The 27,978-nt window shown below is 55.0% G+C and overlaps 1 protein-coding gene across 3 annotated transcripts in view; it reads left to right on the top strand.

Annotated features, from left to right (window-relative positions):
- DHX30 (DExH-box helicase 30) overlaps positions 1-27,416 on the top strand; it is a 31,813-nt gene extending 4,397 nt beyond the window's left edge. Inside the window, exons 1-19 of one of the 3 annotated variants that reach the window (XM_079301191.1) lie at positions 3,151-3,358; positions 8,755-8,885; positions 10,889-10,999; positions 13,708-14,063; positions 15,359-15,485; positions 16,394-16,543; positions 17,009-17,161; positions 17,897-18,718; positions 19,776-19,854; positions 20,338-20,442; positions 21,450-21,625; positions 23,952-24,158; positions 24,422-24,503; positions 25,151-25,344; positions 25,420-25,579; positions 25,758-25,915; positions 26,364-26,467; positions 26,545-26,684; positions 27,086-27,416. In XM_079301191.1, the coding sequence (XP_079157317.1) occupies positions 3,196-3,358; positions 8,755-8,885; positions 10,889-10,999; positions 13,708-14,063; positions 15,359-15,485; positions 16,394-16,543; positions 17,009-17,161; positions 17,897-18,718; positions 19,776-19,854; positions 20,338-20,442; positions 21,450-21,625; positions 23,952-24,158; positions 24,422-24,503; positions 25,151-25,344; positions 25,420-25,579; positions 25,758-25,915; positions 26,364-26,467; positions 26,545-26,684; positions 27,086-27,321 (3,654 nt within the window). In that variant the 5' untranslated portion in view covers positions 3,151-3,195 and the 3' untranslated portion in view covers positions 27,322-27,416. Of the gene's footprint in view, positions 1-3,150; positions 3,359-3,414; positions 3,570-8,754; positions 8,886-10,888; positions 11,000-13,707; positions 14,064-15,358; positions 15,486-16,393; positions 16,544-17,008; positions 17,162-17,896; positions 18,719-19,775; positions 19,855-20,337; positions 20,443-21,449; positions 21,626-23,951; positions 24,159-24,421; positions 24,504-25,150; positions 25,345-25,419; positions 25,580-25,757; positions 25,916-26,363; positions 26,468-26,544; positions 26,685-27,085 lie in introns of those variants that run through there. The other 2 variants (XM_079301192.1, XM_079301193.1) reach the window with 2 other exon arrangements.
- Positions 27,417-27,978: the final 562 nt, after the last annotated feature.

The following is a 27,978-nucleotide window of genomic DNA, read 5'->3' on the forward strand; positions in this document are numbered from 1 at the left end:
TGGAGGGGCTGCTCCAGCCCAGCTCATCCCAGGAGCTGCCAAAGCTGGGAGATGGCTCTGGAGATGCTGCCTGTGCTGCTCTCTGCAAAATAAAGATACTTGCAACCGGCGACTTCTGGAATTTTTTAATAAATTGACTCTTCACTGCTGTTTCTGTGCCCACAAGATAATTTTTTATATCATTTCTGGGGACAAACCACCAGCCCCTCACCCCTGACTGTCCCTGCACATTGGAACTGCCTGTCAACCTCTTTCCCCAGCTTTTCCATCCCCTTGCCTGTGTGTTCCCAAGTTTTCTCCAACTTTTCCAGTCCCTTGCCTGTGTGTTTCTAAAATTTTCTCAGCTTTCCCAGCCCCTGCCTGTCTTCCCAATATTTTACCATTCCCTTGCTCATGTTCCCAATGTTTTCCCAGCTTGTCCAGCTCCCTGCCTCTGTGTTCCCAAATTTTCTCCAGCTTTCCCAACCCCCTGTGTTTCCCAAGTTTTCTCATCACCCTGCCCATGTTCCCCTGGTTTCTCCAACTTTTCCATCCCCCTACCTGTTCTTAAGATTTTCTCAGCCCTCTGCCCATGTGTTCCCAAGTTTTCCCATCTTTTCCATCCCCTGTCCATGTGTTCCCAAGTTTTCCCATCTTTTCCATCCCTGTCCCTGTGTTCCCAAGTTTTCCCATCTTTTCCATCCCCTGCCCATGTGTTCCCAAGTTTTCCCAGTTTTTCCATCCCTGTCCCTGTGTTCCCAAGTTTTCCCAGTTTTTCCATCCCTGTCCATGTGTTCCCAAGTTTTCCCAGCAGCTCCATCCCCTTTAGCATCTTCTCAGTTCATTTTGCTTTCCCAGCAGGATCTGGGGATGTTGCTCTTTCCAGCCTCCCTTTCCTTCCAGTCCTCCTTGAAGCTTTTGTTTCCAAACCACCTCGGTTTATTCCTGAATAAATAGTAAAATTACAGTAAAACAATGCAAATAATAGTTTGTGTAATGTGCTGTCACAAGATTAACACAGGATTAATTCCCTTCAATGGAACCAGTTATTTTCCTTTTTAGTGGTCTGGGTGATCTTTGGATGTGTTTTGAATGAACAATCAGTTTTGAATGATTTTTCCCATTTTAGTGGACCAATCTCTTAAAATTTGTAATCTAAGTGCCAGAATAACTTCATGTCTTCCAAAAAAAGTGGCTTTTTTTTTTTTTTTTTTTTTTTTGTGATCTGGTGCTGAGTCAAGATCTGTGTTTTTCCATTTTTTAAAGTAAAAACTTACAGATACAAATCAGCAGGTAATTCAAAGGTTCTAAAAAGTGAATATGGGAGAAGGTGTAATAAGACTTTGAGTGTTCAACTCTTCCAAAACTCTTTGTTGGTGTTTTTTTTTTTTTTTTTTTGCTTTTTTCCCTTTTTAATTGTTTTTGCTAAAGGGTTTTATTTAATAACTTTGTTCTTCTTTATTTCTTCTCGTGGAGTTGTAAAACTGAACTGTGCTATTGTATCAGTCAATATTTTTTCTCTTATTGAAGATGCTCTTTCTGATTTAAAAAGAAACAAAACCCACTTAAAAACTTTTAAAAATCCCTTTTGCATCATGATGCTTAACCAACTATTCATGCTAATTTCCACCTTACACACAAAATACTCAATAATAAAATATTTGACATAAAAATGAGACCCTGGTTTAAAGAAATGCAAAACTTAATGATAGTCCCAGTACAGCCAGGGCAAATACAGATTAATTTCTTAGGGAAAAAAAAAAAAAATCAGATTTAAATAAACAAATAAATAATTCTGTGGGTTAGGAATTTCTACCTGCTCTACAGCCTTAAGAATTCTATACCAGTACAGAAATAATGAAATAATTGATATAGAAATAATATATGAAATAATATATGTATATATATTATATACACACATATAATACATCTATTTCATTACATATTATAAAATATACATGTTTCATATAATATATGGAATAATTAATGTAGAACTGAGTAACAGCAGGACTTGGAATTGGGAGAAGTGGGGAAGGGCTGGTTTATTTTATAAAGATTCTAAGATCAAAATTTTCATTTCAGATTTTACAGATTCAAGATTTGATATAGTTTTAAGATTTCAAGCTCTTGAGAAGAGTTATTTTAAAGCTTAGAGGGATTTTAAGATTTGCAGTGTTGATCTCTATTAGCGAATAACGGGCTGTAGTGGAGTTGGATTTTAGGAATAGGCACTTGTCCCATGGGTGTGGGACAAGGATCTGTGCGCTCCGGTGCGCCCGCGATTCCCGGTGTTCTGTTGCCGGATTCCCGGTGTTCTATTGCCGCGATTCCCGGTGTTCCATGGCCGCAATTCCCGGTGTTCCATAGCCGGAATTCCCGGTGTTCCATGGCCGCGATTCCCGGTGTTCCATTGCCGGAATTCCCGGTGTTCCATGGCTGAAATTCCCGGTGTTCCATGGCCGCAATTCCCGGTGTTCTATTGCCGCGATTCCCGGTGTTCCATTGCCGCAATTCCCTGTGTTCTATTGCCGCGATTCCCGGTGTTCCATTGCCGGAATTCCCGGTGTTCTATTGCCGCAATTCCCGGTGTTCTATTGCCGCAATTCCCGGTGTTCCATGGCCGAAATTCCCGGTGTTCCATGGCTGAAATTCCCGGTGTTCTATTGCCGCAATTCCCGGTGTTCCATGGCCGCAATTCGCGGTGTTCCATAGCCGGAATTCCCGGTGTTCTATTGCCGCGATTCCCGGTGTTTCATGGCCGGAATTCCCGGTGCTTCACGACCTGAATCCCGGTGTTCCATAGCCGGAATTCCCGGTGTTTCATTGCCGGAATTCCCTGTGCTCCATCTCCGGAATTCCCAGTGATCCCTTGCTGGAATTCCCGGTGTTTCATGGCCTGAATTCCCGGTGCGCCCCGGCCGCAATTCCCGGTGTTTCATGGTTTGAATCCCGGAGCTCCACGGGCGCAACTCCGGGTGTTTCATGGCCGGAATTCCCGGTGCTCCCCGGCTGCAATTCCCGGGAAAGCTGCGCTCCCCCAGCACGGCCAGGACAGCATCTCCTCCTCTCTCCCCTCTCCACCTCCTCCCTTTCCCGTCACCTTTTCCCTTCCCCTCCTTCCCCCGCCTCTCCCGGGCCGCTCGGGGTCCTCCCGCCCGCTGGGGGGCGCCGCCGCGCTCGGCCCCAGCGCTGCCCGCGGCCGCGGGGCGGCCCAAGATGGCGGCGCTGGGGCTGCTGCTGCAGGCGGCGGGGCCGCTGCGCCTCTGCCGCGGCCCCCGCGGGCCCTGCGCGGCTCCCCGCGGGCTCTGCTCGGCTCCCCGCGGGCCCGCCGAGCCCCGCCGCGACGAGGAGGACGAGGAGGAGCCCGAGGCGGCGCAGGGTGAGCAGCCGGCGCTCGGGGCCCCGCGCGGCGCTCGCGCAGCGGAAGGGAGGGGCGAGCCCGGGCCCGCGGCGGGGAGGGGGAGCCGCCACATCCCTCCCTCCCTCCATCCCTCCTTCCCTCCCTCCCTCCCTCCCTCCCATCCTTCCTTCCCGCGGCTCCGCCGGGACCGGGATGCGCGGCCAGGGAGAGGAGCCGCCGAGCTGCGCAGGTACCGGGGCAGCGCCGAGCCGCTTTGCGGCCGCCCTTTGTTGGCCCGAGTTTGGGTTTCCCGGTGATTCCCCTCAAGGTCGCCGAGCCGGGCCTGGGCCAAACTCCGGCCGTGGGCGAGGCGAGAGGAGAATCCCCCGTGGAGCTGCGGGCTGGGCTGGGCGGCTCGGGCAGCCCGTTAGAGCCGTTCGGTTCCCCGCTCGGTGCTCGGGATGCGCCGGGAGAGCGCGGGCAGCGCTGCGGGCACGGGCAGCTCCGCGCCGGGCGGGCACAGACAGCTCCGTGCCGGGCCTGTGCTGCTGCCGCTGCTCCGAGCGTCTCCCGCCCGGTGTCAGCGCTCCGTGCCGGGCCTGTGCTGCTGCCGCTGCTCCGAGCGTCTCCCGTCGGTGTCAGCGCTCCGTGCCGGGCCTGTGCCGTTCCCCCGGAGCATCTCCCGTCGGTGTCAGCGCTCCGTGCCGGGGCTGTGCCGTTCCCCCGGAGCATCTCCCGTCGGTGTCAGCGCTCCGTGCCGGGGCTGTGCCGTTCCCCCGGAGCATCTCCCGTCGGTGTCAGCGCTCCGTGCCGGGGCTGTGCCGTTCCCCCGGAGCATCTCCCGTCGGTGTCAGCGCTCCGTGCCGGGGCTATGTCGCCGCCGTTCCCCCGGGACATCTCCCGTCGGTGTCAGCGCTCCGTGCCGGGGCTGTGCCGTTCCCCCGGAGCATCTCCCGTCGGTGTCAGCGCTCCGTGCCGGGGCTATGTCGCCGCCGTTCCCCCGGGACATCTCCCGTCGGTGTCAGCGCTCCGTGCCGGGGCTGTGCCGTTCCCCCGGAGCATCTCCCGTCGGTGTCAGCGCTCCGTGCCGGGGCTGTGCCGTTCCCCCGGGACATCTCCCGTCGGTGTCAGCGCTCCGTGCCGGGGTTGTGCCGTTCCCCCGGAGCATCTCCCGTCGGTGTCAGCGCTCCGTGCCGGGGTTGTGCCGTTCCCCCGGAGCATCTCCCGTCGGTGTCAGCGCGTCTGGGCCCCGTGCGGGCGGTGAATGCCTCCCCTCCGCTCGGGACCGGCTCTGCTGTGAAAGAATGTTTAAACTCGCCTTCGGTGCCGTGTTTTCAATGGCTTTTTGTTGGATTCTGGAGCGTGGAGGGCGCTTGGAGCTTAGAGAGATGCGAGGGGTTTTGTGCCTTTGAAAATTGCTCTTTCGCTTTCAGTTTTCTTTCGTTGGGCTATTATTATATTAGAACTTTTTCTTTTTTTCTCAGCCCTCGTGTTTCTGTGATGGTGCTTTTTTCTCACTCTCAAGCACTATTAAGTTACTGTTTTCTCAGTAATTTCTGGATTCTTTGGGTCTTGGTTCCATTTGCCTTTTAGAAGCTGCCGAGTTACATCTTGGAGTTCAGAGTGGGATGGACTTTTAATTATTGCATTCAAGCTGTTTAACAGAGCAAATTAACTCCCTGCTAAAGCAAGTGCCGAACCACCCCAAATTATTGTTTAATGAGCTGCTTCAGGTGTTGCCTGAGAAAATGAATGAACCAGGATTTTTTTTTTCTTTCCTCTTTTGTACTTCATCCCTCATCACTTTTTTTTCTAATGTGTTTTCAGGCAGTCCCTGAGCACTTTTATTTTTGGTCTTCTGTTCACTCATCCTCCCAATTTGTGTGGTGGATTGACCATGGAAGGCTCTTGAGATGGCACTGTGGTGACACTGGAATTGTTTCCAGTATTGCATTTGTTTTGGATGAACAAATAAAAACCCTCAGGGTCTCGTGAACCTGCCCTACCTGTCCAGCTGCTCCTTGAACACGTGGAGATCATAAATGTCATTTGAAAAACCTTTTTCTGAGGTGTGTTCTGAGCCCTCAGCTTGTGAGCTGGTGTCTCACTAGCTGTCCTCGTTCGGCTGCTTTGTTATTAGCCTTGGATGAAAATATGGAAAAATCCACTCAGACCCAGGCCAGCTTCAAAAAGTCACTGTTAGATCCATGTTGTTATCTGTTTTGGTGCACTCCTGAGCTGCCAGGTGGAACCTTCTGTGTCTCCCTCCATCTCTGCAGTGGAACATGTCTGGGCTAATTCCTTGTGAAATGGATATTGTGGAGCCCCAGGGCTTTTTTTTTTTTTTTTTTTTTTTTTTTTTTTTTTTTTTTTTTTTCCTTGAGGATTTTTTGATGTCTTAAAACAGTTTTGGATTTATTACTTGAACTTATCATATTTTGAGGAATTTTGATAGTTTGTCCTTGGTGCTCATTTGTTAGTTTTCCAGGGAGCAGAATTGGAGAGAAGAGAGAAACTGATGGATCTCCTCTGTCCTCCTTCAAGAAGACTTTGAGCTGTTTTTTTTTTGAGCTCTGGTACCTGGGTGTTTTCCCTCCTCAGATTTCTTGGGGTTTGGAGGAGGCTGGGCCACTCCAGCTGGGTGGTTTGTTGGTTTTGGGGTCTGGTTTTTGTGTTTTTCAGTGTAGCTTGGAATTATCCTGCACTTTCACAATCAAATTAAGCTTAAAGCACTCACTGGCTTTGAGGAACTTTAATTAGTTAATTGGCTTCTTTGATAGCCCCACCCTGACTTGTCTACTCTCCAAGACAGGCTTTTAATATTCCTTTGTGGTGTCAGAGCTGTGGTTTGGGTGTTATGTGTGGCTCAGTTTGGGGAGTTTTGGGTTGTACTCCTTGTGCTCCCACTGACACAATTCCACCCAAACATCCACTCTGAGCTGTGGCACACCTGAGACACTTCTTGGACAAGATGCTGAGAATTGCCATTAGGCAGGGAAGGCACTGCAGATCCAGCTCTGCACTTTGGGATTGTTTCTGTGGAAGCTCCAAGGGAGGGGTGGCTTCCTGCAGGGTGAGATGCTTTCAGCTCTGGAACTGGGGCAGGAATGGGCTGAAGGTGATCCAGCAGCCCTTGGCACTGCCAGAATGTGCTGCTGAATGTGACATTGGCAGCTGGGGAGAAAACACTGCACCTTGTCAGGAATTGCAGATCTGAGCTTTGTTAGTCAGAGACCCTGTTTTCCCCTCTAGAGCAGATTCAATACTGAGTCCTCACCAAGGAGTCACCTCAGAATGTGAGAAACTGCCTCTGTCGTAGGTAACTGTACTTGGGGGGGCATTTAAAACTCTGCTTCTTGCCCCTCTTATACAGAATATCCCAGGCTATTGCTTGTGAAAGAGGAAACAACTGGAAGCCAAATAACCAGGCTGGTGCTGGAGATTTGCTTTTTGCTTTTCTTTTTAAATAAGTGAATTAAAAGGTACATTTGGGAGTTGTGTTACTGCTATTCCCTCTGTTAGTCCCACCAATGTGGAATGGAATAGAATGCAGAGTGCCAAAATCTTGGACAGTTTTCCTGAGCAGGCCAAAGTCTGAATATAGAGGAGCTTGCTTGAGTAGATAGAAATAGCACATTTGCTGTATAATTACAGAAAATTGGCTCATAGTTTTTTGTAAGGCTGAGAGCATTTTCCTTTTCCCTTGGCCAATACATAGAAGGTAATTCATGGGCAAATCCTGTTCATAAATCAGAGTAATTCCTGCACTTCCCTTGGAGTTATCCAAGGCTACCAGAAGCATTTCTCAACATCCAGGTGGTTCTTTTGTGGTTTACAAGGAGCAGCTTGATGTGACCACTGAACCCTCTGTACTGAGCTGTGGACCAGGCTGCTGGGTTTTACTGGAGAGGGTGATGGGACCAGCAATGGCTTTTTGTTCTCCTTAGCAAATGTCCAAAGGCTGGCAGTGCCAGGCCTGCAGTGGCACAGCAGAGCTCTGCATCTCCCAAGGTTTCCCAGTTGCTCACTTCCAGGAGTGAGCAGCTTCTCAGAAAGCATCTCTTCCTGTGGGACACAACCTCTCCTAAATTATTCTTGCAAGGCCAGGCTGGATGGGCTTGGAGCAAGCTGGAATGGTGGAAGGTGCCCCTGCCCATTTGTTAAATAAATGAATGGAAGGTCTTCAAGGGTCTTTCCAACCCAAACCATTCTGGGATTATCTGCAGTTCCTGTGTTTCTTCATGACAGTAACTCCAGATTTAGTTTTCAGCAGAACATGGTGGCACATCTTGGTGATGCTCAAGTGACTCCTGGCTCCTCCTTTCTCCTTGGATTTGGTGGCTCAGTTGGAATTTCTGGTTTCTGATGGTACCAGTGATCTGTGTGCTGGCTTCTGATTCATTCTGAAACTTACCCTGAATTCCTGCAGGGGATTGAGAAACCCTCTGAAAGGGAATGCTCAGCCCTGGGGTGGTGTCCTTGCTGCCCAGGGAGTGTGTGGGATGAGTCTGAATGTGAGATGAGCTGAGCTTGGTGCTGCAGAGAGGAGATCCTGTCCCTCTCCCTGTGCCCTTGTGCTGCTCTTGGTACCTGTTAATTTATTTGTGAGCCCAGCAAGAACGTGTGTGTCTCCTTTCCCTGCCTTGGCTCTCTGTGGGATTGGGGTGCAGGTTGTGTCCCTGCACATCTGGCTTAGTGGGAGTGTTGGAGCCTGGGAGAAGGGGCAGACCTCCCTGTTTGTGAGGTGTAGGAACATCTGGCACTGTTACCACACTGATCTGATCTGGCTGCACCTGCTGATGGGAAAAGGGCCCTTCCCAGAGCTGCCCATGGCAGTGGTGCAGGTGAGAGGGGCTGGAGCAGCTCCTCACTGCTCAAACTGCTGGAGCTGGTCAGGGAGGAGGCTGGGATGGGAGGTGGGTGTGACACAGCTCTGTCTGGGGCAGTGGGATTTGATTATTATTATTATTTTAATGGGTGATTTGATCTGGGGGCCAGTCCCACATGCCCTCTGTCCTGCTGCCCCTGGGGCTGCTGTGTCTCCAAACACTGTTGGCAAACTTCTTTCCAGGAGCTTCTCTGGGCAATTCAGTACTAAACCACATTCCCAGGCTCTAATCCAGCTGTCTCAGTCATTTCAGGAAAAAGTCCTCAGGCATTTTTTCAGTTCCTGCTGCTGGCTGGATCTAATGTGCACCTTGTGATTTAACCCATGGCTGGGGGGGATGTTGCAAACACCCAGATTGTTGAAAGTTGTTACTGCTCAGTTGGGATTTGATATTGAGGAGTGGCAAACAGAGCTGGTGGGGAACATCCCACCCCCAGTGATCCAGGCCCTCTCTGGTGCCTTGCCTGCTCCCCTCTGAGCCCTGTGCTGGAACTCTGCACAGGAACTGGGCCACACTTAGCTCCCCTTCTTTTTTCCTTTTTTCCAGATTCCAGAGACTTACTAAAGGAATTTCCACAGCCTAAAAACTTGCTCAACAGCGTGATTGGCCGAGCCCTGGGCATTTCCCATGCAAGGGACAAGCTGGTGTACATCCACACTAATGGGCCAAGGAAAAAGGTAATCCTGTGCTGCTGGAAGGGTGGCACACACAGAGTGGGAAGGGAGCCATGGAGCTGCTAATCCTGGGAGTGATTTCCTAGAGAAAATCATAGAAGAGTTTTAATTCCACTTAGGAAGAAGTGAGAATTCATTTCATTCTATTTTTCCTGATCTTCATGCTTTAAAGGTGTACAAATGCAGGTGCTGTTCTTTTTGTGTGGATGTTTTTCTTTTAAGTGACTTGTTGTATTTGGCCTTTCTCAGCAGAAAGACATAGAATCTATGCTTAAACATGCTTAAAGGTGTCCTACTGCCTTAGAAAATAAGGATTTAAAAGCTGTGATTTAGCCCTGGATTTGACTGTAGATTCCAGTAGGACAAATTCTGAAGCCTAAAATGTGCAATTGTGACCAGAAAAGAGGAGGTTCTTTGCAGTGGAGGGAGACTTCTAATAGTGCTTAAGAGCAGGATGAAATGCAGCCTCTTTGTTTGTGAAATGGAGCAGAGGAATTCCAAGCAAACAGTTTTCCAGGTAGTTGGAGCTGTCACTGGGATGCCTCAGGCCCAGATCTGGCTCTGGGCTATGAACTGAGCTGGAATTCTTACTAATGGTGCTCCATGGTCAAGGCTTTGCCTCCTCCTGTCACACCAGCTCCATCCAGAGCTCAAAGCCCTTTCCAGCTGAAATTTAACTGTAACCTACATTCCAGGAAAAGACTCAGTTCTGATGGATTAACATTTTCCAGTAACATTCTGTCTAAAACTTCCCAGACAGTTTTTATTGCCACATCCTTTTTAAGCATCCCTGGGTTTTAGGGGATACATTGGTAATGTTACTTTAGAGTTCTTAGTGATTTGTTTTTCTTGATCTTTCTCAAGCAGTGGTGCAGTTTCCCAAGTTAAATTTTGGAATACCATATCCAGTGCCTCATCCCTAAAATTTGGAATACCCCAGGCAGTGCCTCATTGCTTTAGTTTGTGTAATTGGTTCCCATTCTTGCCAGCACTTAAATACATTAATGTGGAGAGTAATTTAAGATTAAAACAAAAAATTAAACCAGGAAAACAATAAAGGAGATAAAGGAGCCCTGAGGAAAAAGTGAGGGTTGTCTCACTGAGAAAAATCAACCCAACAGATTTGAACAGAAGGACAGGTGGGAGCCTGGAGAGCTCTTGCTGGATGTGAACAGGGGGTCTGTGGGCACTTGGCCTTCCTGAGACACCTTTTTTCCCAGCAGGTCTGTGCTTTCCAGGCAGAGCCCTGAGGCAGAATCCATAGCAATTCCCTCCAGAGCCAGGCTCAGGGGTGGGAGGGCAGCCAGGCAGGTGCTGGAGCCCAGCAGCCTGTGCTCCAGCCTGGAGGGTGAGGCTTTCCCAGCAGAGCCACTGCTGCCTTTCATCCCTGCTGCAGAAAGAGCAAAGTGTTCCCTGGGCATTTCCCTCGTGGAGCCTTGTGGCACCTGCAGGGCTGGGAGCAGAGCAAGCTCTTGGTTTGGAGCACTTCTCTGAGGAGAGCCAGGCTCAGTGTCAGCATTCTTTGCCTGTGCAGGATCTCAGTGCTCCCTTGCAGAGCTGTGTAGGGCTGGAGCTGGGTGCTGGGGTGCCTGGAGCTGAGGCAGTGCTGTGCTGCTCCCATTGCAGTGAGGAAGCACTTGGGAAGATTTCCTTGCTGTGGCAGCTGGGAGGTGTTGAGAGGGGATCTGCTCAGGGCTGCTGCAGTGTGCAGAGGGACAGCTCTGGCATGGAATTGTTCCTGTAATGACCTGCTGACATTTATCCCTGACCTGCTGGGACATCACAGCCTGTGCTGGAGCTCAGCCCTGCAGCTCCTCTGTGCCCTGCTCAGCCTTTTCCTTCAGTGCTCCTGGGGTGGAGTGTCCCCTGAAGGGACCAGGTGCTTTGGCCACTGTTCTGTTCTGTATCTCTGTTCTGTGCCTGGCGTGCAGAGGTGGTTGGAGTGGCTGTGCTCTGGGGAGGGCAGAGCTTGCCCTGCTCACCCTGTGGCTGTCCTTGCCTTTCAGAAAGTCACCCTGCACATAAAGTGGCCGAAGAACGTGGAGGTGGAGGGCTATGGGACCAAGAAGATCGATGCGGAGCGGCAGGCGGCGGCTGCAGCCTGCCAGCTCTTCAAGGTGAGCCCAGCCTGCCCAGCCTGCTGCACTGCCTGCTGCCCATGTAGCTCTTCCTCTTGGCCTGGGCACTCCCTTTGTTGGCCCCTCTCTTAGGGTGAAGTCTTGAGGCTGAATCCATGTGAGCTTCAAATCCTCCTTGCTTCAGCTAGTCCTGGGCCTTAGTCAGCTCCTTAGTCTCAGCATCTACAGAGAGTTGAGTTTCCCTCAGGTGGGTTTGCTGTCACTAACTCCCACTTGTGCCAGTGCAGCAGGCTGTGTTTGCACCTTCCTGTTTCCTCTTCATCAAAGCCAGTGTGGCAGTTACCTGTTGTAATTTACTATCATTCTACAGTTAGGCTTTGTTTGGCACTTATGGCTGGAAATGGGTGTGTGCAGCCAGTATCAAACAGGCACAGTAAAACTATAAAGATCACTCCTGAAGGTGTTTTATAGCTGAGAAAAAGATGCAGTTTTATCTCCAGATCTGTCCCTGGCTGTTTTGTGTTATCTTGAGTGAGTGAGACTGATTCTGGAGTTTCCTGTTGATCTGTTCAGTGGGAGCAGGGATATCTCTGTGCTCAGGGGGTGCTGTGGATCTCTGGCAGTGACACAGCTGGTAGATCAGAATGCTGTGTGAGAAAATAGTCAGCCTTCAGAAATTCAGGAGAGAAAGGTGAAAACTCAGCTTCTTCAGCTGCTTATGCTGATCCTGTAATCCTGTGGTCAGCAAAATTTGTTTCACTCACTGACTTCATTTCACCTCACTCAGTCAGCATTCTCTGGGAGTACTCCTGGTTTTATCCTCTCTAGTCCAGTTCTCTATTTTCTATTAGACCCTGGGAGTTTTCAAAGGAAAAAAAAAAAAACATACTGATAGATTTTCCCCAAATTTTGGAAATGGCTGAGGTTTACTTTAGAGCTTAAACCAAAACCCAACCCCCTGAAACCACAGATTGAACATGCAAATCTTTCTTTGCCAGCTAAGCTGGAACCTGGCAGAAGACCCCTGTGAGGAGAGGCCTTGTATGATCACAGCAGTAGAAAGTGCTACAAATGCTGCCTTAAAAAGTCAGCAGCTCAAGAAAATTAATAGTGTCTGATTAGTGCAGAGAGTGAATACAGAGGCTTTGAGCAGAGCAGTGAGCCAGGTGAACTTTGGTGTCTTAGGTACTCCCACAGCACAAAATAATACAGCTTTGTCTAATAAAGGGCCATTAAGGCAATTAAATGGCCTAAAACTGTGACTTCTGATTTATTAAAATTAAAGCTAGAAGTTGTTGCAGCAGTCTGATAATTTTGAAATGGTGTGTGCTGCACTCTGGATATGTCTGGAGCTTCCTGCAAGGTTCAGTCCTAAATGGTGATGGTAGGAGAGTTTTTAATTACTGCAGGCTTGCTTCAGAACCTGATGGGTTAGGGACATTTTCCTGCTGCTTGTACAAATATTTGTTCCTGGGAAATGGAAGGAGATGAATTCCTGAATTCTCACCCTGTATTATCCCAGATTATGCTAGTTCAGGCTAGCCTTCCCAAAAAGATGCATTTCCTGCTCTGAGGGTGCTGAATTTAGCCAGGAGTTTGTACAACCCCAATAAATCCTGGCCCACCCATTGAAAGGAGCTGTGTGGGGCTGAGAGCCATACCCTGGGGAGGGAGGGCAGGGACCAGATTCCTGTGGGGACAGAAAGTGTCCTGAAAGTGCCTTTCCTCATTTCTCTCTGTGGGGAAGGTGGGACAGCTCCTGCCCTGCCATCTCCAGCAGGGTGTGGGACCCCAGAGCTGCAGGGGTGATCCCAGAGGTACAGGGTGTGGGATGCCAGAGGTGCAGGGGGGAATCCCAGAGGTGCAGAGGGGAATCCCAGAGCTGCAGAGGGGTATCCCAGAGCTGCAGGGGGGAATCCCAGAGGTGCAGAGGGGAATCCCAGAGGTGCAGAGGGGAATCCCAGAGGTGCAGAGGGGAATCCCAGAGCTGCAGAGGGGGATCCCAGAGCTGCAGGGGGGAATCCCAGAGCTGCAGAGGGGAATCCCAGAGGTGCAGAGGGGAATCCCAGAGCTGCAGAGGGGGATCCCAGAGCTGCAGGGACAGTTCCCAGAGCTGCAGGGACAGTTCCCGGAGCTGCAGGGACAGTTCCCGGAGCTGCAGGGACAGTTCCCAGAGCTGCAGGGACAGTTCCCAGAGCTGCAAGGGATCCCAGAGCTGCAGGGACAGTTCCCGGAGCTGCAGGGACAGTTCCCAGAGCTGCAGGGGATCCCAGAGCTGCAGGGACAGTTCCCGGAGCTGCAGGGACAGTTCCCGGAGCTGCAGGGACAGTTCCCGAAGCTGCAGGGACAGTTCCCAGAGCTGCAGGGACAGTTCCCAGAGCTGCAGGGACAGTTCCCGGAGCTGCAGGGACAGTTCCCGGAGCTGCAGGGACAGTTCCCGGAGCTGCAGGGACAGTTCCCGGAGCTGCAGGGACAGTTCCCGGAGCTGCAGGGACAGTTCCCGGAGCTGCAGGGACAGTTCCCGGAGCTGCAGGGACAGTTCCCAGAGCTGCAGGGACAGTTCCCAGAGCTGCAGGGACAGTTCCCAGAGCTGCAGGGACAGTTCCCAGAGCTGCAGGGACAGTTCCCAGTGCTGCAGGGACAGTTCCCAGAGCTGCAGGGACAGTTCCCAGAGCTGCAGGGACAGTTCCCAGAGCTGCAGGGGATCCCAGAGCTGCAGGGGATCCCAAGTCTGCCCGTCTCCCCAGGGCTGGGGCTTGCTGGGCCCCCGGAATGAGCTGTTTGACGCTGCCAAGTACCGGCTGCTGGCCGACCAGCTGGGCTGTCCCGACGAGCGCTGGTGCCCCGAGGGCAAGTGGCGCTCCAAGTCCGGGCCCTCCCTCGCCGACCTGTCCACCTGCTGGCGCCGCATGGAGCCCGACGAGGCCATCCAGCCCATGGAGCAGGGCAGGCTGCCCAAGGCCATGAGGAGGGAGGAGCTGGAGGAAGGGGAGCTGGAGGAGGGCGAGCTGGAGGAGGGCGAGCTGGAGGAGGAGGCCATCGATGTCTCGGATTACCTGCCCATGGCACAGCAGGACGCGCGGACCCCGGGCAGGGACGCCAGGTGGGTGTGCCTGGGAGGGGCGGGGTGGGGCAGCCAGGTGGGTGTGCCTGGGAGGGGCAGGGCAGACAGGTGGGTGTGCCCGGGAGGGGCAGGGCAGACAAGTGGGTGTGCCCGGGAGGGGCAGGGCAGACAGGTGGGTGTGCCCGGGAGGGGCAGGGCAGCCAGGTGGGTGTGCCTGGGAGGGGCAGGGCAGACAGGTGGGTGTGCCTGGGAGGGGCAGGGCAGCCAGGTGGGTGTGCCTGGGAGGGGCAGGGCAGCCAGGTGGGTGTGCCTGGGAGGGGCGGGGCAGCCAGGTGGGTGTGCCTGGGAGAGGCGGGGCAGCCAGGTGGGTGTGCCTGGGAGGGGCGGGGCAGCCAGGTGGGTGTGCCTGGGAGGGGCAGGGCAGACAGGTGGGTGTGCCTGGGAGGGGCAGGGCAGCCAGGTGGGTGTGCCTGGGAGGGGCAGGGCAGACAGGTGGGTGTGCCCGGGAGGGGCAGGGCAGACAGGTGGGTGTGCCTGGGAGGGGCAGGGCAGACAGGTGGGTGTGCCCGGGAGGGGCAGGGCAGCCAGGTGGGTGTGCCTGGGAGGGGCAGGGCAGACAGGTGGGTGTGCCTGGGAGGGGCAGGGCAGCCAGGTGGGTGTGCCTGGGAGGGGCAGGGCAGACAGGTGGGTGTGCCTGGGAGGGGCAGGGCAGCCAGGTGGGTGTGCCTGGGAGGGGCAGGGCAGCCAGGTGGGTGTGCCTGGGAGGGGCGGGGCAGCCAGGTGGGTGTGCCCCTGAGGGGCAGGGCGGGGCAGCCAGGTGGGTGTGCCTGGGAGAGGCAGGGCAGCCAGGTGGGTGTGCCTGGGAGGGGCAGGGCAGCCAGGTGGGTGTGCCCGGGAGGGGCAGGGCAGCCAGGTGGGTGTGCCTGGGAGGGGCAGGGCAGACAGGTGGGTGTGCCCGGGAGGGGCAGGGCAGACAGGTGGGTGTGCCTGGGAGGGGCAGGGCAGACAGGTGGGTGTGCCTGGGAGGGGCAGGGCAGGGGCAGGGAGGGTTTTCCTTCAGGTGGGCCAGAGGAATAGTGGTGTAGCCTGCGCCCATACCTCAGACCCCTCCCCTGCAGCTCTGCTCTCTGGGACACCTCTGTACAAGGTGGCTCTGCTGGGCTGGGTGGTTGTGTCTGACAGGTTTTAGTAGCAAGGGGCAGCTGGACTCTGCCCTTGCCCAGTATTCCCTGGGCTTCAGCTGAGTAGTTTGAGAGCTCAGCAGCACTCCTGCAGTGAGGTAGGGGTGAGCACAGGTGACATTTGTACATCCAGCTCTGCTCATGTCCATGCAGCCGAGGAGGGAGTTCCATTGAAATGACAGATGACAACACCGCCATCCGTGCCCTGACGCAGTTCCCACTCCCCAAAAACCTCCTGGCCCAAGTGATTCAGATTGCAACCTCTTCCTCCACAGTCAAGGTAAGGTGCTGTCTGACTCCTGCCAGGGGGGAAGCTCAGAAGCTCCAGCTAAAATCACTTTGGATGTTTTCTTTGGGCAGCAGAACTGGGGAGAGGAGGGAAGTTAAAACCAGGCCTAGAGAAATCAGTGTGAACAGCAAAGAAAACACTTGGTGGTGAGAATTGAGGGAACATCTTAATAGAACCATGAGGAATGTTGCCCCTGAGGCCAGGGCAGTGGAGGAGCTGCTATCTTAATGAAGGAAGTATTTTCTAAGGTTTCCTTTTTCCATATACCTGCAACAAGCACAAGTTTGTGTTGCTGGGAGCAATGTGTAACTTCTGTGCTGATAGAATCTTTCCACAACTCAATTATTGCCTGTATCCAGTGATCCTCCTTCCTGGGATGTGTCACCCACCTCCCAGAGCTCATGTGCTCAGCAGAAAGGAGCTGAGCTCCACCCTCAGGCTCTCAGGATGTTCCCCACACCTGTCTGCTCTCACTTTGGCTTAGACAGCACCTTGTGAGCTGTGGGGTGGAGTTCAGTGCAGTAACCTTCTCCTAGTGCTCCATTAAAAAAAATCCAACAAAATCTAAATCCAGCAAAAAATCCCCATGGTGGGAGGTCCAGAGGGGCCACACGAGGAGTGGCTGAGGTCACTGGGTTGGTTCAGCTGGGGCAGAGCAGAGCTCAGGAGCTGAGGGGCAGCTCCAATCTCTGCTACCTGTGACAGGGACAGGACCCAGGGCAGGCTCAGGCTGGAGCTCAGGGGAAGGTTCTTCCCCAGAGGGTGCTGGGGTTCCAGGAGGTTTGGCCAGCGCTGCCAGGCACAGGGGGGGTTGCTGGGCTGTCTGTGCAGGGCCAGGGCAGGGGCTGGTGCTCCCCTGGGCCCAGGCTGTCCCTCAGCCTGGAGCTGTGTCCCTGCAGGAGTACATGCAGTTCCGCACCGTGGGCACCAAGACCAAGATCTGCAAGCTGACGCTGCGCTGGCCCTGCCCCATGACCTTCGCTGCCAAGGGCCGGCGCAAGGTGGAGGCTGAGAACAAGGCAGCAGCTCTGGCCTGCCAGAAGCTCAAGGTGAGTGCCCCTGGCTCCTGCAGCCCTGGGGAGTGCCTGTGGGTACAGGCTCCTTCTGCCCCCCTCGCTGGGTTTCACCCTGATGGGATGCTGGACACTTCCTGATCTTTGACTAGTGTAATGAACTAACGCTTAATGAACATGTGTTTCCAAACCTTGGGATTCACAGCATGTCAGAAGCACAACAGGGGACTCCACTAGAGGCTTTTGTGGTCATGGCTGCTGTTCCTCTGATGGCTCTGTGTGAGACCTTGCAAGTGTAGTGTCAGGGCAGATGGTTGCTTCTGGTTCTCCAGAGCTGGAATGGGATCATGTGTGGTTTCTAGCTGGGGCAAGAAAAGCAGGAATTGATGGCTTTGGGATGGTGAGGAGTTGGCCTGTCCAAACATGGGATCCAAGTGCTCTGTATCCCAGCCCTTGGTGTGAGCAGCCTCAGACCTGGTGCTGTTTGCCTGTTCCCTGCAGAGCCTTGGCCTGGTGGACAAGAACAACAACCCCCTGAGCCATGCCATGTACAACATGACTTCCCTGCGGGAGCTGGGTGAGAACCAGAGGAAGCCCTGCCACATCAAAGTCCCTGAGGCCACCCTGCGCAAGATTGAGAACTACCTGAACCACGTAAGGCTCAGCCCCTGGGCATCCCCTTTGCCTGGTCCCATTGCACTCCAGGAATTGGATGTGTTTGAAAGCTTCCTGTCAAAATGTTAGGGGAATTCATGGTTTGATTGTTGCCACGAAACCTGATCAGTCTCTGCTGCCCTTTGGGGAAGGGAGACCCTTTCTGGCCAGTGGCCTTCCCTTGTGGGGGACTCTGAGGTTCTTAAAGTTGAATCCAAAAGTTGTGATGGATTAAAAGTTCAGCAACTTTTAGTCCCGTGAACATCTGGGCCAATGCTTTGATTTGTGTTCTAGACAGTTCCTGACCTGTTGCTCCTTGTAGTTCTTCCTGTGGGATGTGGGACTTCTGTTTTTTCTTTTGCCAAGACAAAATATTTTTGGCTTAACCAAAAGCTTGTGTTTTGCATAAATTATGTGTCTGGGTGGTGGTGTAACCTGATAGTTTCCAGAAGTTGTCTTTGAGGGTCTGTTGCATTGGAGAGCTGAAGTTACTGCTCTGTGCCTGTTGGTTCAGGCAGCAGCACTAATACCCCTCCTGAAATAGGGAATGCAGCAAGGAGCACACAGGGGGCTGCCCAAATTAGTTCTCACTTTAAATAACCTCAGTTCAGAGCAAGGTCTGAGGAGACCTTGGCCGAGCCAGGCTGGCCGAGTGTGTTCCAGGCACTTGCTCCTTTCTGTCCTTCTCAGGACCGGCACTAACCTTGTGTCCTTGCCCACTCTCCCCCGTGCCAGTACCCCGTGGACATCAGGGAGTCCAGGCCCCGGATTGCCGACGACATGATGAACCTGACCAAGGAATCGGGTGCCATCAGCGACGCCATCACGGGCAAGACCTACATCCCCATGCTGGAAGCCGAGGAAGTGCGCCTTAGCCAGAACCTGCTGGCCCTGTGGAAAAGGAGAGGGGCCTCGTGGCAGGAGAGCCACCCGCTGCCGGTGGACCCTCACAAGGACACCATCCTGTCGGCCATCGAGCAGAACCCGGTGGTGGTGATCGCGGGGGACACGGGCTGCGGGAAAACCACGCGCATCCCGCAGCTGCTGCTGGAGCACTACATCCTGGAGGGGCGCGGCGCGCGCTGCAACGTGGTGATCACGCAGCCGCGCCGCATCAGCGCCATCTCGGTGGCGCAGCGCGTGGCGCAGGAGCTGGGGCCCAACATGAGGAAGAACGTGGGCTACCAGGTGCGGCTGGAGAGCAAGCCCCCCGCCCGGGGAGGGGCCCTGCTCTTCTGCACCGTGGGCATCCTGCTCAGGAAGCTGCAGGGCAACCCCAGCCTGGAGGGCGTCAGCCACGTGGTGGTGGACGAGGTGCACGAGCGGGACGTGAACACGGATTTCCTGCTGATCCTGCTCAAAGGCATCCAGAAGCTGAACCCTGACCTGCGCCTGGTGCTGATGAGCGCCACGGGGGACAACCAGCGCTTCTCCCACTACTTTGGGGACTGCCCCGTGGTCAAGGTGCCGGGCTTCATGTACCCGGTGAAGGAATATTACCTGGAGGAGATCCTGGCCAAGCTGGGCCGGCACCGGCATCGGCACTACGAGATCAAGGTGGGTGTGCAGCCAGGGGGGTGCTCTGTCCCTTCTGCCTGTCAACAGGGGCACACTCGGGGCCTGGCTCTGCTCCTGCTTCCCTGTGGTTTTTGGACACTTTGCTGAGCTTTAACTCCATGCCAGTCCTCCTGAGGTGAAGTCAGCTTAGTAGAACCCCAGAGTATTTTGATGAAATTTTGCATAAAATGACCTCACGTTGGGGTCAGGTTGCTTTTGCCTCCCTGTAATGGGAAGTTGGATGTCTGAGTAGGCTGAGAGCTCATTGCTGTGTGTACACAGACACAGCTGAATGTTTGCACACCCTGGGCAAGCCTGGCCCAGGACTGGCATGGTTGTGGCTTCCAGCACTGTTACCTCAGTCCTCACCGTCCTGCATGACTGAATTCTCTGATTGCTGCTTTCTGCAGCTGGTCCAGCCCTCTGGAAAATGCCCTCCAGACGTGTGCTGTGCTCTGGTAATCCTACACCAGTGGTGGGTCATGGAGTCACACAGTCACAGAGGTTGGCCAGCATCTCCAGACGTTTTCTGGTCCAGCCAGCTGGTCTGGAGTCTGTCAGCACAGTTTTCCAGCCTGGAGAGAGATCCCTCCCTGTGGTTGAGCAAGTGACTGGAGTATCAGCCACTTCTCCCAGTCCTGGATCATCAGCAAACTCGCTTGGGGTTTCCCATTGCCTCCAGGGCATTCTTCCTGTTTCTGTTGTGGCAGGGTTTTTATCTGAGCTTTAATGGTCCGTTCCAAATTCCTGAGAGCTACAGAAGCTGCTGCTTGGAGCCCGATGGATTTGAACTCCCAGATGCATGTGGCAGTTTTGTCCACAAAAACCTCATGGGAATTCTGTTACATTTGAGGTGCTGTTCAGCAGAGGTGCACAGATCTGGACAGTGGGGAGGGACTGTGCTTGCTGTGTGCAGAGCAGGGGAGCTGGCAGCAGCTGTGACCAGAGCAGGCTCCTGGCTGCAGCCCTGGGCAGGCATTTGCTGTGTGCAGAAGGTGCTTTGGGGTGCCCTGTGCTGTGCTGGCAGCCCCTGACCTGCCTGTCCTGTCCCACCCAGCAATCTGATGATGAGTGTGTCCTGGACCTGGACCTGATCACCGACCTCGTGCTGCAGATCGACGCCCACGGAGAGCCAGGTGGGTCCTGCCTGGCCCTGAGCTGCTCTTCTGCTGGGGGGAGGCAAAGGGAGCCCCTCCTGAGCCTTTGCAGAGACACCACAGTGCTGAGCCCTTCCTGCAAGGGCTCCTGGAATTCCTGCTCATCCAGGTGTTCTCAGCCATGTGGCACAAGCAAATTCTGAGTTATCAGCTAAGACAGGGTTGGACTCCTCAGTGTCCTGGGCAGCTGTTCCAGGATTTGTGTGTGCTCCAGCACTGGCAGCCTTGTGCTGCACAGTTACCTTTGGTATTGGAGCCCCACCCTGTCAAATACCCTTTCCTGGAAGGTGAAGTGTTTGGAAAGAAGGCAGGACTCTGGGGTGACTTCCAGGACATTTAAGTGTCTCAAAGCTCATTCACTGTCAAACTCCAGTAGCCTGGTTGCTTTCTGCCCTGGAAACATGTGTCTTTACTGGGGAAAAGCATTTAGAGGTGTGTGTTCTGAGCTCCTGTGTGTTCCAGGTGGGATCCTGTGCTTCCTCCCTGGCTGGCAGGAGATCAAGGGGGTGCAGCAGCGGCTGCTGGAGATGCTGGGCTCACAGAACAGCCGCTACCTCGTCTTGCCAGGTGAGAGGGCAGGGCCAGCCCCTCCTCCCTGCACTGGGGAGGATCTGGGACACTTGGCTTGATGTGCCCCTTCAGCTTTGCTCTGCTGCAGAGCTGCTGAGCTTTGATGTCCCAGCTGTGTGGTGGTGTGTGGTAAGTGTGAGTAACTCCTAGCAGAGGCTGAGTAACTCCTGTGAGTGATCAAAGAGAATGGCTCCCATTTGCCTCCAGCAGTTTGGAGTTAGGCAAGGGAAGGCAGCTCAGTTCTGCACTGCTGTAGCTGCATGCTGAGCCTGCCAAAAAAGATCTCAGGGCCTGTTCTGTGGGATGCAGGTGAACTCTGGAGCTCAGCTTTGATCAGTGAATTTAACATTCCTTGCCCCAGGAGGAAATTCACAACAAAAGCCAGTTTTGCTCTGCAAAACTCTTGAGGGTTTTGGCATTTTTTATTTGTTTTTAGCAGCTCTGCCTATCCAGTGTCAAACCAGGCCAGGCAGGGGCAGAGCTTTGAGCAGCTGTGCTGTTAATAAGTGCAGGTGTGGTTTGGTGGGAAGTGCCTGCTCTCCTCTGCCAGCAATTCCTGCGTGGTGCTGAGCTGTGGCAGGGCAAAACTGGGATACAGGGCAGCCACAGGCCCTTGCTGAGAGCCCCTCCTGACAGAGTGGGCCCTGTGGCAGTGGGAATTCCCATTCCCTTGTCCCAGGGGACACTTGAGGAGGGGCAGCTGCAGAACTGGACTGTGGGAGGGAGTGCCATTCCTGCCAGGGCTATTCCTGGGGTGCCAGCACGCTCTGGGACAGGAGGTGAGCAGAGCTCCTCCTGCTGCTGAGCCACAGGCTGGAGTAGCTGAATTGAGGCCTTCCCAAATGACTTGTGGAATATTTTCCCTGGGGTCTGGCTGGCAGGAAGCTGCTGGCAGTGACCACTGGCAGCTGGTGTCCCCATTTCTGCCCTGTTTCTGGAAGCAGGAGGCGACAGTACAGGGAGAAGCTCAGCAGGGCAGCTCTAACTCTGGTTTAATTTCCCAGTGCACTCCAACATCCCCATGATGGACCAGCAGAACATCTTCCAGAGGCCTCCACCAGGTGTCAGGAAGATTGTCCTGGCCACCAACATTGCAGAGACCTCCATCACCATCAACGACATCGTGCACGTGGTGGACAGTGGCACGCACAAGGAGGAGCGCTACGACCTCAAGACCAAGGTACTGCTGCCCTCCACTGCTCTGGGCACTGGAGCTGGGGCTGTGCCATTAATGGGGTGATGGGGCTGTCCCCTTGGCCCCTGGGGCTCAGGTGTTGTGGTGTTTGGGGAGTGTTTGCTGTGTCCAGGATCCCCATCAAATTCGGAGTTTTTTCAAACAAATTTAAGGCAAATCCTTCTCACTTCCCAACTTGTGTTTCACTGTAGAACACTGGTAGCTTTTCTGCTTTCAGCCTTTTTCTTTAATAAAAAACCTCTTGCTGGCACTCACAGGGCAGCCTTGACCTGTTAGATCCTGCCCTTGTTTCCAGCTCTCCTGGCCCAGTCCCTGTTCCTCAGCTTTCTGAGGGGATCTGCTGCCCCCAGGCCCATTCCTGGCAGTGCTGGGCCCTGAGCCTGGGCAGGCTCTTGTTTGTGCACCTTTGCAACAAACTGAAGGCAGCTGTGCTGCTGTTGCTGTTGGGAAAAGGAATTCTAGCTGCATCCCTGTGTCCCTGTTCTGGAACATCATCTCCCAGGGCCACGGGGCCATTCACACCTTGGAGCAGTTCTGGTCTAAACCCAAATACCTTTGGTATTGCCCAGTTTGGTCCCAGTTCAGAGTGCAGATCCTGAGGCAGGGCTGGGGCAGGTGTCCAGCAGGTGGCATCTGGGTCCCATCCACACAACCCTGGAGCTGCTGCTGGTCAGAGACTGGCACTGCAAGAGGCAGGAGAGTGGGAAAGGCTTCCCTGGCCCTTTGGGACCATTCCTAAGCCATGAGAGTCTGAATTCTCTTGGCTGGGTGGAAAAATGGCAAAGGGAGGGGCTTTGGATGTGGGCCTGGAGTGAGAGGATGAGAGGGAATGGCTTCTCACTGCCAGAGGGCAGGGTTAGATGGGATACTGGGAAGGAATGCTTGGCTGGGAGGCTGGGGAGGGGCTGGAATGGGTTTTCCAGAGAAGCTGGGCTGCCCGTGGATCCTTGAAGGTGTTCAGGGTTGGGCTGCACAGGGCTTGGAGTAGCCTGGGTCAGGGCCATAGCAGGGGTGGAACAGGGTGGGCTTTAAGGTCCCTTCCAGCCCAAAGCAGTCTGGGATTGCATGGTTTGAGCAGATCCCAGTTGGGATCACACAGTTTGAGCAGATCCCAGTCTGGGATCACAGGGTTTGAGCAGATCCCAGTTGGGATCACAGGGTTTGAGCAGATCCCATTCTGGGATCACAGGGTTTGAGCAGATCCCAGTTGGGATCACAGGGTTTGAGCAGATCCCATTCTGGGATCACAGGGTTTGAGCAGATCCCAGTTGGGATCACAGGGTTTGAGCAGATCCCAGCTGTGATCACACAGATTGAGCAGCTCCCAGCTGTGGTCACACAGATTGAGCAGCTCCCAGCTGTGATCACACAGATTGAGCAGCTCCCAGCTGTGGTCACAGTTTGAGCAGCTCCCAGCTGTGATCACACAGATTGAGCATCTCCCAGCTGTGGTCACAGTTTGAGCAGCTCCCAGCTGTGATCACAGTTTGAGCAGCTCCCAGCTGTGGTCACACAGTTTGATCAGCTCCCAGCTGTGGTCACAGTTTGAGCATCTCCCAGCTGTGGTCACACAGTTTGAGCAGCTCCCAGCTGTGATCACACAGTTTAATCAGCTCCCAGCTGTGGTCACAGTTTGAGCATCTCCCAGCTGTGGTCACACAGTTTGAGCAGCTCCCAGCTGTGATCACACAGTTTGATCAGCTCCCAGCTGTGGTCACACAGTTTGATCAGCTCCCAGCTGTGATCACACAGTTTAATCAGCTCCCAGCTGTGGTCACAGTTTGAGCAGCTCCCAGCTGTGATCACACAGTTTGATCAGCTCCCAGCTGTGGTCACACAGTTTGAGCAGCTCCCAGCTGTGATCACACAGATTGAGCATCTCCCAGCTGTGGTCACAGTTTGATCAGCTCCCAGCTGTGGTCACAGTTTGAGCAGCTCCCAGCTGTGGTCACAGTTTGAGCAGCTCCCAGCTGTGGTCACAGTTTGATCAGCTCCCAGCTGTGATCACAGTTTGATCAGCTCCCAGCTGTGATCACAGTTTGATCAGCTCCCAGCTGTGATCACAGTTTGAGCAGCTCCCAGCTGTGATCACAGTTTGAGCAGCTCCCAGCTGTGGTCACAGTTTGATCAGCTCCCAGCTGTGGTCACACAGATTGATCAGCTCCCAGCTGTGGTCACAGTTTGAGCAGCTCCCAGCTGTGATCACAGTTTGATCAGCTCCCAGCTGTGGTCACAGTTTGATCAGCTCCCAGCTGTGGTGACACAGCTGGAGCAGGCAGGGCTGTGGCAGTCTCACGCTGTGTCCCCCCAGGTGTCGTGCCTGGAGACCGTGTGGGTGTCCAAGTCCAACGTGGTGCAGCGGCGCGGCCGCGCCGGGCGCTGCCAGTCGGGCTTTGCCTATCACCTGTTCCCGCGCAGCCGCCTGGACAAGATGCCCACGTACCAGGTGCCCGAGATCCTGCGCACGCCCCTGGAGAACCTGGTGGTGCAGGCCAAGATCCACATGCCAGAGAAAACGGTGAGCAGGGTCCTGCAGCCCCAGAGGGCTGAGAGCCCGAGTTCTTGCTTTGCTGAACACCGTGGGAAGTTCAGAGCAGGGAGTGTGTAGATCCCTGAGATTACAGAGTGAGTCTGGATGCCTGAAGGGATGGAGAGGGCTGAACTCACAGCCCTGGAGGCAAACAGGGAATTGTGCTGTAGGCTGGGTCCCTGAGGGCTCTCACACCTGTATTGCACACAGGCTCACTTTTTTCCTTTTTCCCTTCCCCTGCGGTGCTGCAGGCAGTTGAATTTCTCTCCAAGGCTCTGGACAGCCCTGACATTAAAGCTGTGGATGAAGCCGTGATCTTGCTGCAGGAGATTGGTGAGTTAATTCTGTGCCCTGGAAACGTGTTTGCTGTCTCTGCATGGGAGGTGGGACTTGGCACAGGCTGCTGTGGGGCAGACTGGGCAGGGTTGTCCCTGGATGGGGATAGCAGTTGACAGTCACTTTCCCAAACCACATGCCTTGTGCTGTTTTATATCCCACACTGCTTTCCTTAAAAATTGGGGATAACTTTGCTAAGTTAAAAAAATAAAGAGGAGGCAACAGAAAGAAGGGAAGAAGTGGTGGTGGTGATCTGGTGTTCAGGGTGGGGGACAGAAGGAAGGGAAGTGGTGATCTGGAGTTCAGAGGTGGGGACAGAAGGAAGGGAAGTGGTGATCTGGAGTTCAGAGGTGGGGACAGAAGGAAGGGAAGTGGTGATCTGGAGTTCAGAGGTGGGGACAGAAGGAAGGGAAATGGTGATCTGGAGTTCAGGGCTGGGCCTTGTTGATGGTTCTGTGGTTGTGACAGCTGTTTCTTTGTCCTAAGCTCTGTTAGACCTGGGGGGTTCTGGGCTTATTGCAGGCCCCTGTCCGTGTGCCTCCTCTGGAGGTCCCCCCAAATCTTGCCAGCCCTGGCAGTTGCCAAATCCCTGCTGTGGCTGCACGGGGGCTGATGGCTGTGCCACGTGGGTGGCTGTCCTGCAGGAGTGCTGGACCAGCGGGAAGCCCTGACCACTCTGGGCAAACGGCTGGCCCAGATCTCCACGGACCCTCGGCTGGCCAAGGCCATCGTGCTGGCCTCCATCTACCGCTGCCTGCACCCGCTGCTGGTCATCGTGTCGTGCCTGACCAGGGACCCCTTCAGCAGCAGCCTGCAGAACCGTGCTGAGGTGGACAAGGTGAGGAGCAGGGCTGGGGCACGGCTGGGGAGCAGGGCTGGGGCTGCCCGTGGCTCACCTGTGTCCCCGTGGCAGGCCAAGGCCGTGCTGAGCCGGGAGAGCGGCAGTGACCACCTGGCGTTCGTGCGGGCCGTGGCGGGCTGGGAGGAGGTGCTGCGGCGCCGGGACAGCCGTGCCAGGGACAACTACCTGCAGGACTACTACCTGTACGGGCCCAGCCTGCGCTTCATCAACGGTCAGTTCTCAGCCAGCCTGGCCCTGCCCTGGCCCCAGGCTGTGCTGCACACCCAGGGACACACTAATGGCCTGGGCTGGGCCTGTATCCTGTATCCTGTCCCAGCCTACCCTGGTGGGGTGACCCATTCCGTGGGGTCAAGAGGAGGTCAAATCTCATCCCTGTCTTCTCCCTCCAGGCCTCGTCAAGCAGTTCTCTGAGAACCTCTACGAGGCATTCCTGGTGTCATCCCCGTCCGACTGTACCATGCCCTCGTCCGTGTGTAACCAGTACAGTGAGGAGGAGGAGCTGGTCAAGGGCGTCCTCATGGCTGGGCTCTACCCCAACCTCATCCAGGTACTGGCACTGCCATTGCTCCCTGGGGATGGCTGTCACAGCAGGTGGCACGGGGAAGTGTTGAGGTGCCAGAGAAGCTTCTGCTCTCTTGGGTGTGAGTGTCCAAGCCAGGCATCCTGCCCTGTGCTCCAGTGCTGTCTCTGATCCCCACTCATGACGAGTGGCCACCCCAGCTTGTGTGGGTCCATGCTTAGGTTCTCATCTTTTGGTGTTGGAGCTACTGAAGTGGCATTTTTCTCCTCTTTGCTACCTAATGTGGCATCTTCCTCCTCCTGTTGTCTGTGGTGGCACTGGGTGCCTGCCAAGTGTGGTCACCCCAGGAACGCTCCACTAACCCATGGAGCTCCTGGGAGTGCAGGGACATCATCCCCCTGCCCCTGTCAGAGGGGTGGCTGTGGCTGTCAGGCTGCTGCAGGTGCAGGTGTGTGACAGTCCCCTCCCCTGGCAGGTGAGGCAAGGCAAGGTGACACGCCAGGGCAAGTTCAAGCCCAACAGTTACGCGTACCGGACCAAGGCCGGCACCGTGCTGCTGCACAAGTCCACCATCAACAGGTGGGTGATGGATGGGGAGGGGTCCCGGGGGCAGCCCCTCCCTGGGCTGGGCTGGGCTGACAGGGCTGCTCCTGCAGGGAGGCCTCCAAGCTCTACAGCCGCTGGCTCACCTACTTCATGGCCGTCAAGTCCAACGGCGGCGTCTTCGTGCGCGACTCGTCGCAGGTGCACCCGCTGGCCGTGCTGCTCATGACTGACACCGACATCCACGTGCGAGGTGAGCGCTGCAGCTGCTCCTGCCCCGCGTCCTGCCTGCAGGGCTGCTGGGCTGGGCACACCTTGCTGTGCTGGGGCTCTGCAGGTGATGGGAGACAACGCCAGCCCCGGCAGGCTGAGCCTTAGGGCTGTGCCTGGCCATCCTGGGGAAGGAGCTGGGCTGGCAGCATCCCACATCCCTGGGGATGTGTCCCTTCAGCCTGCGGGGTTTTGGCAGTGCTGCAGTCACTATGGCCCGCGAGCTCAGTGGGGCAATGCCATCAGCCACCTCCTGTGGCAGACTGGGAGGATCCCAGTGTGTGCTCAGAGCTCGGCGTGTGTGGCAGCCTGGTTGAGTCTGAGTGTGGGGAGGAGCTGCCTTGGGGAGCCCCAGTCCCCGCTCACACCCTGTCCCTCCCCAAGATGACGGCTGGCGAGCGACGGTGTCGCTGACGGACAGCGACCTGCTGGTGCTGGAGGGGGACTCGTACACCATCCGCCTGCTGCGCGACTTCCGCGTGTCCCTGTCCAAGATGGTGGAGACGTGCCTGTGCTACGAGATGGCCGCCATCCCCGGGGACCTGCACCACCAGCACAGCCAGCTGCTCGACATCCTGGTGGATCTGCTCAAGGGCCCTCCCGGCAGCTTCGGCTCGTAGGCGGAGCTGCAGCCTCGTGTGGGGACTTGTAATTTGTATAAAGATGTTCACAAATGTTTATTTAAATAAAGTTCTATTTATCCCTTGTGAAGTCATCTCTCTCCATCCTAGAAGATTAATGTTGTCTGAATCTCCTGCTGTCGGCTCCGTGCATGGTCACCGCGTGGAAGAGCAGCGCAGTCCCGCCGGGAACGCACTGGGAGCGCCGACGGACCCCGGCTCTGGACACCCACCCGCCCCTGCCCTGCCCTGCCCTGCCTGGGAACACGGACACGGCTGCTGGGCCTCCTCTGCCCCCTGCCCCGGGGCCGGGCGGAGCTGCTGCGGGCTGTGCCAGGACCGGGCTGTGGCAGGGAGGGCAGCGCCGTGGCGGCGCACGGAGAGGAGTCCCCGCGGATCCCAGCGCAGCCGCCGACGCGCGGACGCGACTCGTCCTTCCCAACCTGCCTGTACTTCTCGTCCTCTTGCGTTGTTCCGATGGTTTTTTAAGAGTTCCTGTTCTCCCCACGTGGAGGAGGCCGGATCCCCGTCCCTTGTGCACCACAGGACGTGATTGTAGCTGCCAGGCTGCCTGTGAGCGCCGCTCCTGCGGGAAGCCAGGAGCAGAGGCACAAAACCCTTTGTTTTCTATGAACAGGGACCATATTTCTGTGGAAG

Source organism: Erithacus rubecula, assembly GCF_903797595.1.
Source record: "Erithacus rubecula genome assembly, chromosome: 3".
Taxonomy (NCBI): domain Eukaryota; kingdom Metazoa; phylum Chordata; class Aves; order Passeriformes; family Muscicapidae; genus Erithacus; species Erithacus rubecula.